The sequence below is a fragment of the Chaetura pelagica genome, unplaced genomic scaffold, assembly GCF_000747805.2.
Source record: "Chaetura pelagica isolate M959 unplaced genomic scaffold, ChaPel_1.0 scaffold159, whole genome shotgun sequence".
NCBI lineage: Eukaryota > Metazoa > Chordata > Aves > Apodiformes > Apodidae > Chaetura > Chaetura pelagica.
Genome location: NW_009954555.1, coordinates 2,819,019 through 2,830,868, shown reverse-complemented (window position 1 = coordinate 2,830,868; position 11,850 = coordinate 2,819,019). Strand labels below are relative to the sequence as shown.

Here is an 11,850-nt window from a genome sequence, read left to right as displayed (position 1 = left end):
GGGGGTGGAGGGGGGAAGACTTTTCTCTTGGAATGGTTCCAGTTAACTGTAAAAATCCATCTGTCCTGATTCTTCCTCCCCAATGAGCTGACGCTTCTCCCGGTGCCATGTCCTAGGGGCTGTGTTCCAGCTGGCGAGGGTTGTGTTCCTCATCTTCTGGTCAGTGGCCTGGGGAGAAGCTAAGCTGAACTGCCTCCAAACTGAACTTTAAAACCTCCTTGCCTGGAAGGCAGGAAGTACCCGGACAGATCAAAGGAAAGGAGAGACAGTGGGGGAGACAGAGACATCTGAAAAGCTTCTGTTCTGTGCAGCCACCGGGATGACCCCATGGCAGTCACTGCCTCCCTGGGCTGGTGAAGAGCTCAGGAGAGCACAGTCTCTGTGCCTGGATGCTTGGAAGAGACTGCTTCTCCCCTCCTCTAGATCCCTGATAGGCATCACAGGGCAGAGGAGGGAGATTAAAGGGAAAAACTGGGCAGGAAAAGGGGTAGGTACTGCTGAGTGGAGGCAGGAGGTGGCATGATTTAGACATGACTTGCAGCTGGACATAAGGGCAGGAGGGGCTGGTGTGGCCCCCTCCAGCCACTCCTACTGCTGCTCACCCTCTGCCCTGAGCTGAGTATTCCCCTGCTTTCTGTGAGTGGGGAATTGGGCTTGATTTGGCTTCCCTGGAACACACACATCCAGCTGCTTCAGATAATTTTTAGTTCCCTGCATCGTTTCCAGGAAGAGGAGCTGGGTTTTTGCTGTGGTCTTTGCTGGTATAAACCATTGGTGTTTAAGGCTGGCAGTCTGACAGAATCCATCCCACTAATCACAGGGCTGCTTGGCTAGGAACTGAGGAGAGATGTTAATGACATGTATGCACACACACATACGCACCTATGTTCTGATTGCTTTTATTCTGGAAAGATACAGTTGTTGGCAGAGTGGGAAAAGGCACATGTAGAGTCCCTGTCTCTCTGCTCTGTCTTCCTTTACCTTCTTGGTTGTCCCCTGCCTCTTAACACAGGACTGAAATCTCATTATGTTTTGTTAATATCTGTTATAGATAGTGGTGGGACTGTGAGGGATTGCAGGGGTGGGAGAGAGGGGGGTGGAAAGAGGAAACGAAGCACACAGCTGTGAGAGCAAACACACAGCACCAAACTGCACAGACAGAGCCTGAGATTTGGCAGGATTTCTGGTGACACTTCTGCAATGAAAGAAAAATGATAATGTATGTGGTAGCGGATGAAATGGATCTGGGACTGCAGCTGTGGGGATCAAGTGAGATAAATCCAGTGACAAATGTATCTCTTGATGGAGATAAATATGCAGCACCTATAAAAAATAAATATTTAAAAATGGGGAGATGAGAGTAGGACAGGCTTCACCAGCAGAAGAATAGTTTTGCTGATGATTTCTTTGTGCTTGTTTGATGGGCTGTTTGCTTTATTGGAAGGGGCAAAGGTGTTAATTTTAACTCAGATTTTTCTGAGTTGGATGTGTGATGGCAGGTGGGCATATGCTGGGGATAAAGGAACAAGAGAGGCCCCTCCTGCTAGGTAATGTGGGACATTCTCATGTATGTAGCAAACATCCTGTGGCAATATCCCCAGCAGGAGGGCAGTGTCCTGACAGAGAGGGGCTAGGGGTGACTGTCACCTCTTAATTTAACATTTATTACTTACACACTTGGCATGTAAGATCAAGCCATTGTGTAGGCGTGGCAGTAGGGAGACCTCTTCTTCCTTCCCCCTGCTCTGTCTCTTGAGGCAGGACATTTGAAGCCATGAGTAGAGAAGGCAGTACTATATTTGCTGACTAGAAACCCTTTATCTATCATGATAGCATCTGCAGGTCCCAGCTGAGATGAAGGTTCTGTTGTGGTTAACCATTTGCTTTTGCATTGTTGGATCTCTCTTTCTGAATTAGGTGTCTGTGTGTGTGTATAAGTATGTGTGTGGCTCTAGCAAAGAGCTTGGCCTGCAGAATTTGAACAACACTCCAGAGGTTTGTCTTGGAATTGGTAAAAACTGTTAGCAGACAGTGTAGTAAACTGGAATTGGAGCCAAGAGTCTTTGCATCTTCCCAGCCCAGGGTGGCAGGACCCCCAGGGTTGAACATGGGTGATACCTTGGGGTATGGTATCAACTGAAGGGAAGAGACTCCCCGTGCTGTCCCTGGGGGTGGGAGTGTTGGGGTGTTCTTGCTGATAGGATCTGTTTGTGGAAACTATTACACTGCTTTAATTCTTCCTCTCCTTTTTCTCCTCCAGCTAAAATCTTTCCTGAAGGAATGCAAGATTGCCAACTACTGCAAGCCCATCCGGCAGCTCCTGGAGAAACTGCAGGAGAATTCTGCCTACATTTCCAGCAGGCGTCAGAAAGCTACCTTTGGGGTGGCCAGCAGGGAGTCTGTGGTGAGTCTGCTGCTTCCATTTGGGCTTCCTGGAAAGACAGTCAGACTCCAGCTGCTGGGTTGGAGCGGGTGGCAGAGGGAGGAGGGATGATGGAAACAGGGGTGTGTGGGGTGGGGCAGATGTTCACAAACAACTGAGCTCGGCAGGGCTCTGATGCTTTAGCTGGCAAGACTCTGCAGCCAAGAGCCTCATGGAAAACATGGCCCATAAATTACACCCTGCTATGATTTATAACCCACACAGGCACAGAAGAGCCTTGCTTTGCTGGGCATCTCCTTTGCTGAGAACTGTCTTGGGTTTCACCATCCCGTTCCTGATATGTAGGTGCCAGTCTGTGCCTAAAGTGATGTGGGGGGGATTCTGCTGCCTCTGTAAATTTATTTTCTCTTAGTCTGCTTGAAGTTTTGTTCCTTTTCTTTTACTTTGCTCCATCCTTTGGCAACCTGTTGATCTGTCCTGAAGTCTGAAATCCAGGTCTGATGTAAATGAAATGAAAGGGAAGGAAGCGTCTTAATGAAGCTTTGTTTGGGTGTCCTTTGGGCTGGACATGATATCTTTCCTTTTCATGCAGCACAGCAACCTCTGCAAGCCTGATAGCAGAGGAGCTGTGTGTGTGCATGCCTCTGTGAGGGGAAGCAGTGGGTCTGACTCTTCCTTGCCTGGCAGGAGAGGGATGGAAATGCCTCTTGTCTGCATAGCAATGGATGGGTCAGGGTGGGCTTTCTGGCCACATGGTATCATTGGGAAGTCTGGAGTTCTGCATCACTGAAAGCTCCACCCGTTGACATGGAGCTGGGCATGGAGCAAAAGTTGCAATGCAGACTAATGTGCAGACTTTTGTGCAGAAACTGCATGAAAAATATCCTTGAAGATCCTGACATAGCAATGGCAGGACACAGCAGCACTATTTTGGGATTAAGGGGTTGATGGAACTGGGTTTGAAGTGACTAAGTGTTTGTTTGGTTCTCTAAATGCTATTCTGGGTTGGATTGTTTTGCTAAAGGAATTAATGTTTCTCATCTGGAGTAAGATGGTTAGGGTTTTGTTGGTTTGTATTTTTTGTGGGCAATGCTGTGATCACCCACCCACTCTGCAGAGGCAGAGATTTCATCCTCTAGGGCTCTCCATGAGACAGATGGGCTGGGGAAGGTCGTTGGCTAAATAAAACAGGATTTCCAACAACTCTGCCACTGTCTGCTCTTCCCAGCAACTCTGGCTGCAGTCCCTTGTGTAGGAGCTAAATGATGGTGTTAACATCTTGCTGTCTGTGTGTCTCCTAGTTGGCATTGGTGCACCTGCTTTCCCAAGGACATCTGGGTGACTGAGCAGCATGAACCAGGCCGGGTTGGCTCTGGAGGGGCAGCAGCAGGCAGCCTGCCTGGAGGACAGGAGGGAAGCAGGCTCCAGTTTGCCAAGCCTATTTGGAGATAGCTCTTCTGCCATTTTGCAGGACAGACCCACAGTGTGAAGTGCTGCTCAGGGAGGATGCCTGGACTGCCTGTGCAGTCTGTATTTTTGTACTGTGCTGGGAGAAGGGAGCCTTTCTCTTCCTTTGGATAATGGAACACCAATGCTCCTGGGAGCAGAGGGTACAGCCCCCTTGATATTTCTGTGGGGTGGAAGACCCACAGTGGCTCATCTTTTGTGCCCAGAGAGCAGGTTTTGGGCCCAGGTCCCCCTTCATTTCCCCCCTGTGCCTTTGCAAGCAGATGGTGTCGATTCCCAACAAGGGTCAAAGCTCCCACAGAGACTGGGCTTCCCAGAACGATTTGGAGTGTCCCTCAAAGTCTGGGTTGAGTTTACCAGGCTGACTCCAAGATATGTGGGACACTGGCACCTCCCATAAGCAAACACTGCCAGAAAAGGGAAGAAGAAGGCGGGGGGGGAGGTATTTGCATGTTCCCCTTGCCAGCAAAAGCAATTGGAAGCAAATGCTCTCTGGTTTTCACACGCATGCATTTGTGCTGCTCCAGTCCAGGGAGCAGAGCCCAAATCCTGAGCTCATTCTTCCATGCAACATGCTGAAGTGCCATGCAATTCCATGGGGGGAATTACAGAGCAGCAGGCATGCTTTAGAAAGGTGGGTTTTACCAGAGGATCTATATTATATCATTTTAAAGAAGAAACAGCCTGGAAATTGAACTTCATGCTGTGGGGGGAGCGTGGAGGTGCAATGTTTAATGAGGGATCCCTCCTCACATCCCAGGAGCTGTGGTATGGAGGGATAGAAACACCAGATAAATTCAGCCTGACTTCTTCCATGCTATTTGAAGATGGAGAACTTTTTTATTTTTGTTTAAGAAGCAGGTTAATATTTGAGATGGAAGGTTTTTCTGGAAGATGGGTGATGATCTTTGTTCCATGTTCCAGAGAGGTGCTAGCACTGGGGTGCCTTACAGGACAGGGATGCAAAAGCAGTAACAGGAGAGTTTCAGTTGGTTAAAGTGGGTGTGATGGCATCTGCTCTGTCAGAATTCCCATTGAGGTGTTCTGACTAGAAAGATGGGAGTGTTCTAGTGGTCTTTATATCTGGATTTGAGTAAAACCAAAAGACCTGTATCAGACAGAACAAAGACTTTTGCTCTCTGTAAGAAGCCTTTCCCAGAAGCTGCCCATACCAAGCAGCATCAGGAAATGGCCTGATTACAGCTGGCAGCCTAATAGGAGCCTGATCTATAGATGGGGTGACTTGGTATCCCCTTGCTGTGGTGGTGGGGCAGGGGCAGGGAGGCTGTGCTGTCTCCTCCCTGGCGTCTCTGCCTGCCAGCCGTGTCTGCTCCTGCTCCCCTCCCAGCACTGCTGATCAGCAGACACAGGCTCCAAACCCTGCAGACCAGGGGCCGTGGTACAGGCAGACCCATGGGGGCTGTGAGTCTGGGACTTATGATTACCAGAGAGAGCCTGCTTGGCTTGATGCAGTATGGGCAGTGACAGTAGGAGGATGCTCATGGAGATTTTGTGCCGCTGGAGCACAGGTGACACAATCTGGTCACCGTTTAATTGCCAAAGTTCATCTCCTGATGCCAGCTGCAGAGACCACAGATCATCTCCACTTCCCTCCCAGTGACGGGCCAAACCAAGAGCTGGCAGAGATGGATTCACAAGATCCAGAGTGCTTGCATAGTTGTGTAAGCTGAGAGCTCTGTGCTGATACCCACAGGAGACCTGCTCTTTCTGCGTTCTTTTTCATCTGTTGCTCTTCAGACACACTTTTCCCTGCACCTTGGCTCACAGGCTGCAGCCAACACACCATAGCTCCCTAGTTTTGGGGCTCAGCTCCCTAGAAGCAATTGATTTGGCATCTGATGGAGGATATTTAAGCTGCTGCTGTGTTTTCTGCCATGAAGGTGGTCTGACCTTTTGTTCCTGCACTCAGACAGGAGCATCAAGTTCATACAGCTGCCTGTGCAGAGCTCTGGATTTGTTCTCAGTCCTGGATTCAGGATACTCTTTTTTTGGATCTGTGTTGACCTTTAGGTGCATCTGTACTAACCTTTACTCCTGTTCCTTATTCCCTTCCTCATTAGCCTGTTTCAGTTCCTACTTCTATGTCATATCTTTCTGCTTACATTAGATTTACTGCAGGCAAAGCCTCTGGGCAGTGTGGTAATCCAGTAAACAGGGACAGTTCTGAGTGGATTTTAAGTTAAAGGGATGCTTAAAGTTAAAAATAATGTATTTTAGTGTGACACCCCCCCACACCCTTTTCAGCATGAACGTGCCAAAAGATTGAAGAGTAAATTAATTTTTAACCATCTTAATTTGCTTCCCACCATTTATGGTGTTTCCACCTCCATGTTCTTCCTTGGACAGAGGAAACAGGCTTGGCACTTCTTCATGCTCTGCTCTCTCAAGGTTGGGATGAGGCCAAGACCCTGCAGGGGAATGTTTGTTTCAAAAACAAACACTTGTCTGTAGAACAGGGGGAGAAAGGCAATCAGATATCTTGGGTGTGTAGGTCTTGTAAATGCTTGCAGGAGATTTATCTGAATTAAAAAAAAACCAAGAACTGTGCAGGTGATCAAATTACTCCATTGAAGGAGAAAGGGACAGATTTTGTTCTGATAAATCCTCTGATCTGCCCCCTTTGATTCCTACCTTCAGGTTTCAGTTAAGTAATGTCTGTTTCACTACAGCAGGCTGCACCATCTCTGGCATTGGCCAACCTGTCCATCTCATCTTTGGGCTTTCTTGGATCTTGCAGTGCCCAGGCATTGCCTTTTCTAAGGAGAGCTGTCAGTCCCACCACTCCTCACTCAGTAGTTGCTTAAATGATTTTGCCTGAAATCACACTTAGTCCTGCTTGCAATTCATAGCCATGGTTGCCAGTTTTCTCCCAGGAGCTGGGAGAAGGTGGTTTGGGAAAGAATCTTAGCCTCTGCTCTTGACTCCTTGCCTTTGCCAAAGTTGTTGTGGAAAACTGCTTTGAAAACTTTTCTGAAATTTGCACCTTTTCTCTCCACAGGAACAATGGGAGAAGCAGCTCAAAGAGGAGGGGACACCTCTGACCAAGTATTATGCTCAGTGGAAGAAGCTGAGAGAGAAGGAGATACAGCTGGAAATCAGTGGCAAAGAAAGAGTAAGAATGAAATGCCTGAGTTATTGTCCATTCTCTGTGCCATGGGGAGACAGAGCAGTGTCCTGGCAGCAGGAGAGCTCCACTGGTGAGGGCTGGCACTGGCTTTGAGCTGTGCATTTCTGGGAGGAGCAAAAGCCTGGCTGGTATCTTCAGCTCCCTGCAGAAGATTTGTCTTGCTGGGATCTCTAGGAGCAACACCTATGTCCTCTGCCTGTTGCTTTAGGCAGTTGGCATCATTTCTTGCAAGTTGTGTGGCTCTCTTAAAGGTAAAACAGGTTGAGTTGAGCTCATCTAGGCCTTTAGCTCTTTTTGCAGAATGAGACTAAGTTGCCATGCTAAAACCTGCCTTGGCAAGAAAAGAGGTGAAGGTACCTCCTTCTTAGCAAAAGGGGTATCAGAGATGAGTTCTGGGTTGCATTGTCTCATTTCAGCCCAGTGGGGGTGGCTGGTTGTGAGGTGCTCTCTGGACAGAAGAGCTCAGGCTGCTGTTTCCCACATCTCCTGCCCAAGGAAAGGCTCCTTGGCCACTCCTCATGGCAGTGCTGCAGGAGGAGGGGGTGGGAGCTGCATTAGGAGGCTGAAGGAAAGCTGTCTGGATGCTAATGCAATGAAAGTGGCTGAGCTGGGCTCTTGGCCAGGGAGCAGGAAATAGATATAATTGGTGTCTCCAGCGTATGGTAGGGAACAATTAAAATAATCAATGGGACAGGAGGATGATTGGCTCTGAGCCAAGTCCCTGAGCGTGCTAGAAGACCTGGGAGATCCTAGAAATGCTCAGTATTGTATACCAGCCTGAGCTAAGGACAGGAGGCTGCAGTTCCCCTGGGGAAGCCATGCAGAGGGAACAAAAAGCATAGTTGTTCTCTGTGCAAACCCAGCAGGAGAGTGTGGCTTTTGCAGAGACAAAATGTGGTGGGGGGAGATAAGAAAAGAGCAAGAAGTGATGGCTGTGAGATGGGGCTAAACTCTTGCCCAAAACTGCTGGTGTGATCTCACACTTTCCTGGTACTGCAGCAGCTATTGCAAGGGGAGAGGAGAGCAAGCCTCAGTGCAGACAAGACATGTTAAAGGTCAGAGAGGAGCTGGAGCTCCTTGGGGTGTCCAGAAGCAGCTGAGGTGGAGAGCTTGAGGGGGTCTTGCAAGGCCCAAGAGGGTGAATTCTCAAACCAGAGGAAGTCAGAAGTGTTGATGAGGTAGAGACTTACTTTCCTTGGAGAAAGTGGGCTGAACAGATAAACTGCAGAGAGAGACAGAGTTTGGGGCTCTCTGAGAGGCCTGTGGCTGCCTGACATCTTTCCTTGGTGAATGGGGCTGTTGTCTCTCTCGGTGGGGACTGCAAGCTTAATGATCCAGCATTGTGAGCCCCAGCAGGAGAGTGAACACCATGAGGCCCATTAGAGCTGGGAAAATCTATGTCCCATTAGCAGCCATTGGGGGGAAAAAATAGTAACAGAAGAAATCAGCCCAGCTCTCAGCTGCTGGGAGCTGCAGCTTGCCTTGGATAACAGCACTGACCCCCTCTGCCCATTCCATTTGCTTTTCCCAATGGTTTTTAATGGGATGGAGACTAATCTGCTTCGTGAGACACAGTAGATTGTAACCCTCTAGCTGGGGATTAAAAGACTGGCCCCCAAATTACCTAATTACTGCTGCTGTGTGATGAACACAGGCTGTCACTGTGAGCTGGGGCTCAGGACCAGTCTCATTCCTGTGTTTTGTGATCAGTCCTCAGCTACTGGGGTTTTCTGGGGCCTTTATTTTGAGGTGCTCATCTTGAAGGCCCTCCTGTGGAGTCTTAACAAGTTGGTGGTAGCACAACTCAGCATGATTCAACACTAAGTCCCTTTTAATATGCTCACTTTGGGCTCAGCCAGTGTTGATGTCACCCAAAACTCTGGTCTTCCTCTGGGAATGAGGACTTTTTCCTAGGCAGTATGAAAACATAAAGAAGTCCCAACTATCAGCTCCCTGCTGTGCATCCCTGCACAGGATACTGGGGAAATTTTTCGCCATGTTAATCTAAGTTTTAGTCTTTTGCTGCCTTGAATTGGGAAAGTCTGGAGAATGGGAGAAGTTTGGAGAACTGGAGGAGACTGATCCACATCATACACATGAGGCATTTTACTCATACACAGCTCCATTGCCACTCCAAACCTATGGAATTATGTGTTCCATGGAAATATCCCATCCTTAGGATATGTGAGGACCTTGGATGATTTTTGCATTTCATTTACTGGTCACTCCAGCAATAGATCACTGATACATTTTACCCTTGAGACCTCGCTGTTTTATTTCTGGAGCCTCTCATTGAATCAATATTTGTGGAGCATCTCCCTCTGCCTTTCCGCTCTCCATAAATGCCAGAACAGATGAGAGGAGTGAAGCATGAGCTTATCTTGTCCACCAGAACTGGTAGGGGTAAGGAAAATATTGTCACCACAGCAGCTGCCTTGCCCCACGGTGGAGCACAGCCCCCCTAGGGAAGAGGACAGTCACAGCATGGCATTAATCAGCTGAGGGTGGCCCCTGGCAGTTACTCTGCTGCTCTTGTTGCATTTTCCTTCCCAACTCTGGCATGAGAACATGGTCTTTGGAAAGCCAGTCTCTTCCAGCACCTTCCCAGCACAGAGACAGCCCTTCAGGGCTGGTAGCAGGAGAGGCAAAGGGCAGGTGGGAAGATGATTTCATGTTAGGATCCTGCTAACAGTGGTTGGTGATTTGCTCCCCTCTCCCCTTCTCTGGCCAGCTTCTGACTTTCCATCCTGGTGCTGCAGGTTATTGCTTGTAATTGCTCAGCTCCCAGAATCAATATTGCCCAGCTGGGGACCATAACCATGGAACAGGCTGGGAGAAATTGCTGGAATTGGCTGCAGGAGCAAACGCATGTCTCTGTGTCTCGTCTCTCCCCCCATCCCTGTTCCCTCTTTTTGCCTCTCTGCTCAGAGCTGCTTCTGCCTGAACTTTGCTGCTCTTCCCACTGGGGGAAGCTGGTGGGAGGGTTGGTTTGGATGTGGCCAGAGGGGACTGTGCTGAGGGGTGGTCTGAAGGGTGGGAGAGAGCAAATGAGTTTCTAGTAGCAGGGTGAATGTTTCCAAGCAAGCTAATGTGTGCTAATGCCTGAGTGCTTCCCAGGAGCTGTGCAGCCAGGCACAGGCAGCAGGCAGCTGATGTTCAGGGAGCACTTGGGATTTAATTTGCATTCTGATTATCTTTGCCCTGCTGGCCTGAGCCCTTGCAAGTAAATCCCCCCCCTAATCCCCCTCCGGAGAGGTGTAAAGAGCAGTGAGGTGGTGTCAATTGCAAGTACTTAATGGCATTGATATTGGCTATCTGCAGCAGCAAGGCTCTTGGCCCATTGATCTCCAGAAGGGCTGGCAACTGGGGAAGTCGTGGCTCAGAGAGACCTTCAGCATCCTCAGCACCTTGAACTGTGCTGAAATCCACAGCCACAGAGGCAGTGTCTCTGCTGTCACTGTCACAGCTCTGGCCTGGCTGGAAATCTGCTCCTTCAGAGGTGACCAGCAAAGTCTGACTGTGCTTGGCTGCCCATGCCCTCAGGCCCTGTGTGGCTTTCAGTCCAGTGACCTAGGATAGCCAGCTTGTGTGGACCTTTTGCATTTTCAGCCATGCTAAGGTACCAGCAGTAGACAGCCCATTAGCAAAAGCAGTTTATTAGGTAAAGATCAATAGAGCAGTGGTGCTTTGCCTGTGTCATTCACCTGTGTAACTGACTCACAAGTCTCTTGCTCCCCTGGTTGGCAGACCTGACTGTTCTTGCCAGTGTGGCTTGTACATACTGGGCAAAGCCAAGTTCCTGTGTTTAAGCTCAGCATTTTATGTTTGAAAGTACAAATTAAGGTTGTTCTTACTGTTTATTTTGGTTTTTTTCAGCTTGAAGATCTGAACTTCCCAGAAATTAAACGTAAGAAGCAAGATGAAAGGAAGGAAGAAGACAAGAAGGAATTCAAGGAACTCTTTGAGCTGGACAGTGATTCTGATGAGGAGAATGTTGGATTCCCTATAAAAGGTATGGGGCTGGGCCTAGACATTCCTCCTTCTTGTCCAGGATTCTGTATTAAATGGGTTCATACAGCTCTGCCCTATGGGGGATGCACACTGGCCACCTTCAGATCAAAGGAGAAGCTATTAGGGAGAGAGCACCAGGTGATTATGCCTTTTGGAGGCTTTTTTAGGTAGTAGAAGGTGAATCTGCATTCGTGTATTTCTGTACATGACCTGTGCTGTCTCCTCCCCTTCACACCTTCCTTTTGTCACAAACACTGACCTGGACACCACAGACCCTGCTTTTCAGAGGCTTCCAATTTTTAATTCCCAAAGAGTGTGTTCTCCTTGTGCTCATACCCTGTGCAGGTCCTGTGCTGAAGCCTCACCTTGGAGAACACCAAAGTGTCTGCTGTCTTTTTGCACTGTGAGGTGGAGGTGCAGAATTCCATGTTTTGTTTCCACAACTCTAAAAGCAGAATAAGGATGATGTCCCACCTGGCAGCCTGTGCTGTTTGTGTCATTCCAGACAGGAGCCATCAGAGGGGCTGGCTGCCAGAACAAGGACCTTTGATGGAAGAATGGTTATCCTCTCTTGGCATCTGCTCCTGATTTATTTATTTTCTAGTGACTGATGTTGCAAACATTCCTGACAAGGCAAGGAAGTCTGAAGCCTCCAGAGAAAAGGGAGTGGTGTCAACTCTCTGGCTGTGACCACGAGGGGGCCACAGTAAATTGTGGAACCTGCCTGAGAAGTTCACCACCTAGGTTGAGGGAAAACCTCGATGTTCTTTTTTGTAATTTGGAATGTCACAGGTTGTCTGAATGCATTGTCCTTCATTTAGTAGAGTGACTTGCAGGAATG

General features: G+C 48.7%; 1 protein-coding gene across 1 annotated transcript in view; it reads left to right on the top strand.

Annotated features, from left to right (window-relative positions):
* NOC2L (nucleolar complex associated 2 homolog (S. cerevisiae)) overlaps positions 1–11,850 on the top strand; it is a 50,396-nt gene that overhangs the window by 31,824 nt on the left and 6,722 nt on the right. Inside the window, exons 15-17 of the mRNA XM_010005255.1 lie at positions 2,261–2,404; positions 6,870–6,983; positions 10,875–11,010. Of these exons, the coding sequence (XP_010003557.1) occupies positions 2,261–2,404; positions 6,870–6,983; positions 10,875–11,010 (394 nt within the window). The remainder of the gene's footprint in view (positions 1–2,260; positions 2,405–6,869; positions 6,984–10,874; positions 11,011–11,850) is intronic.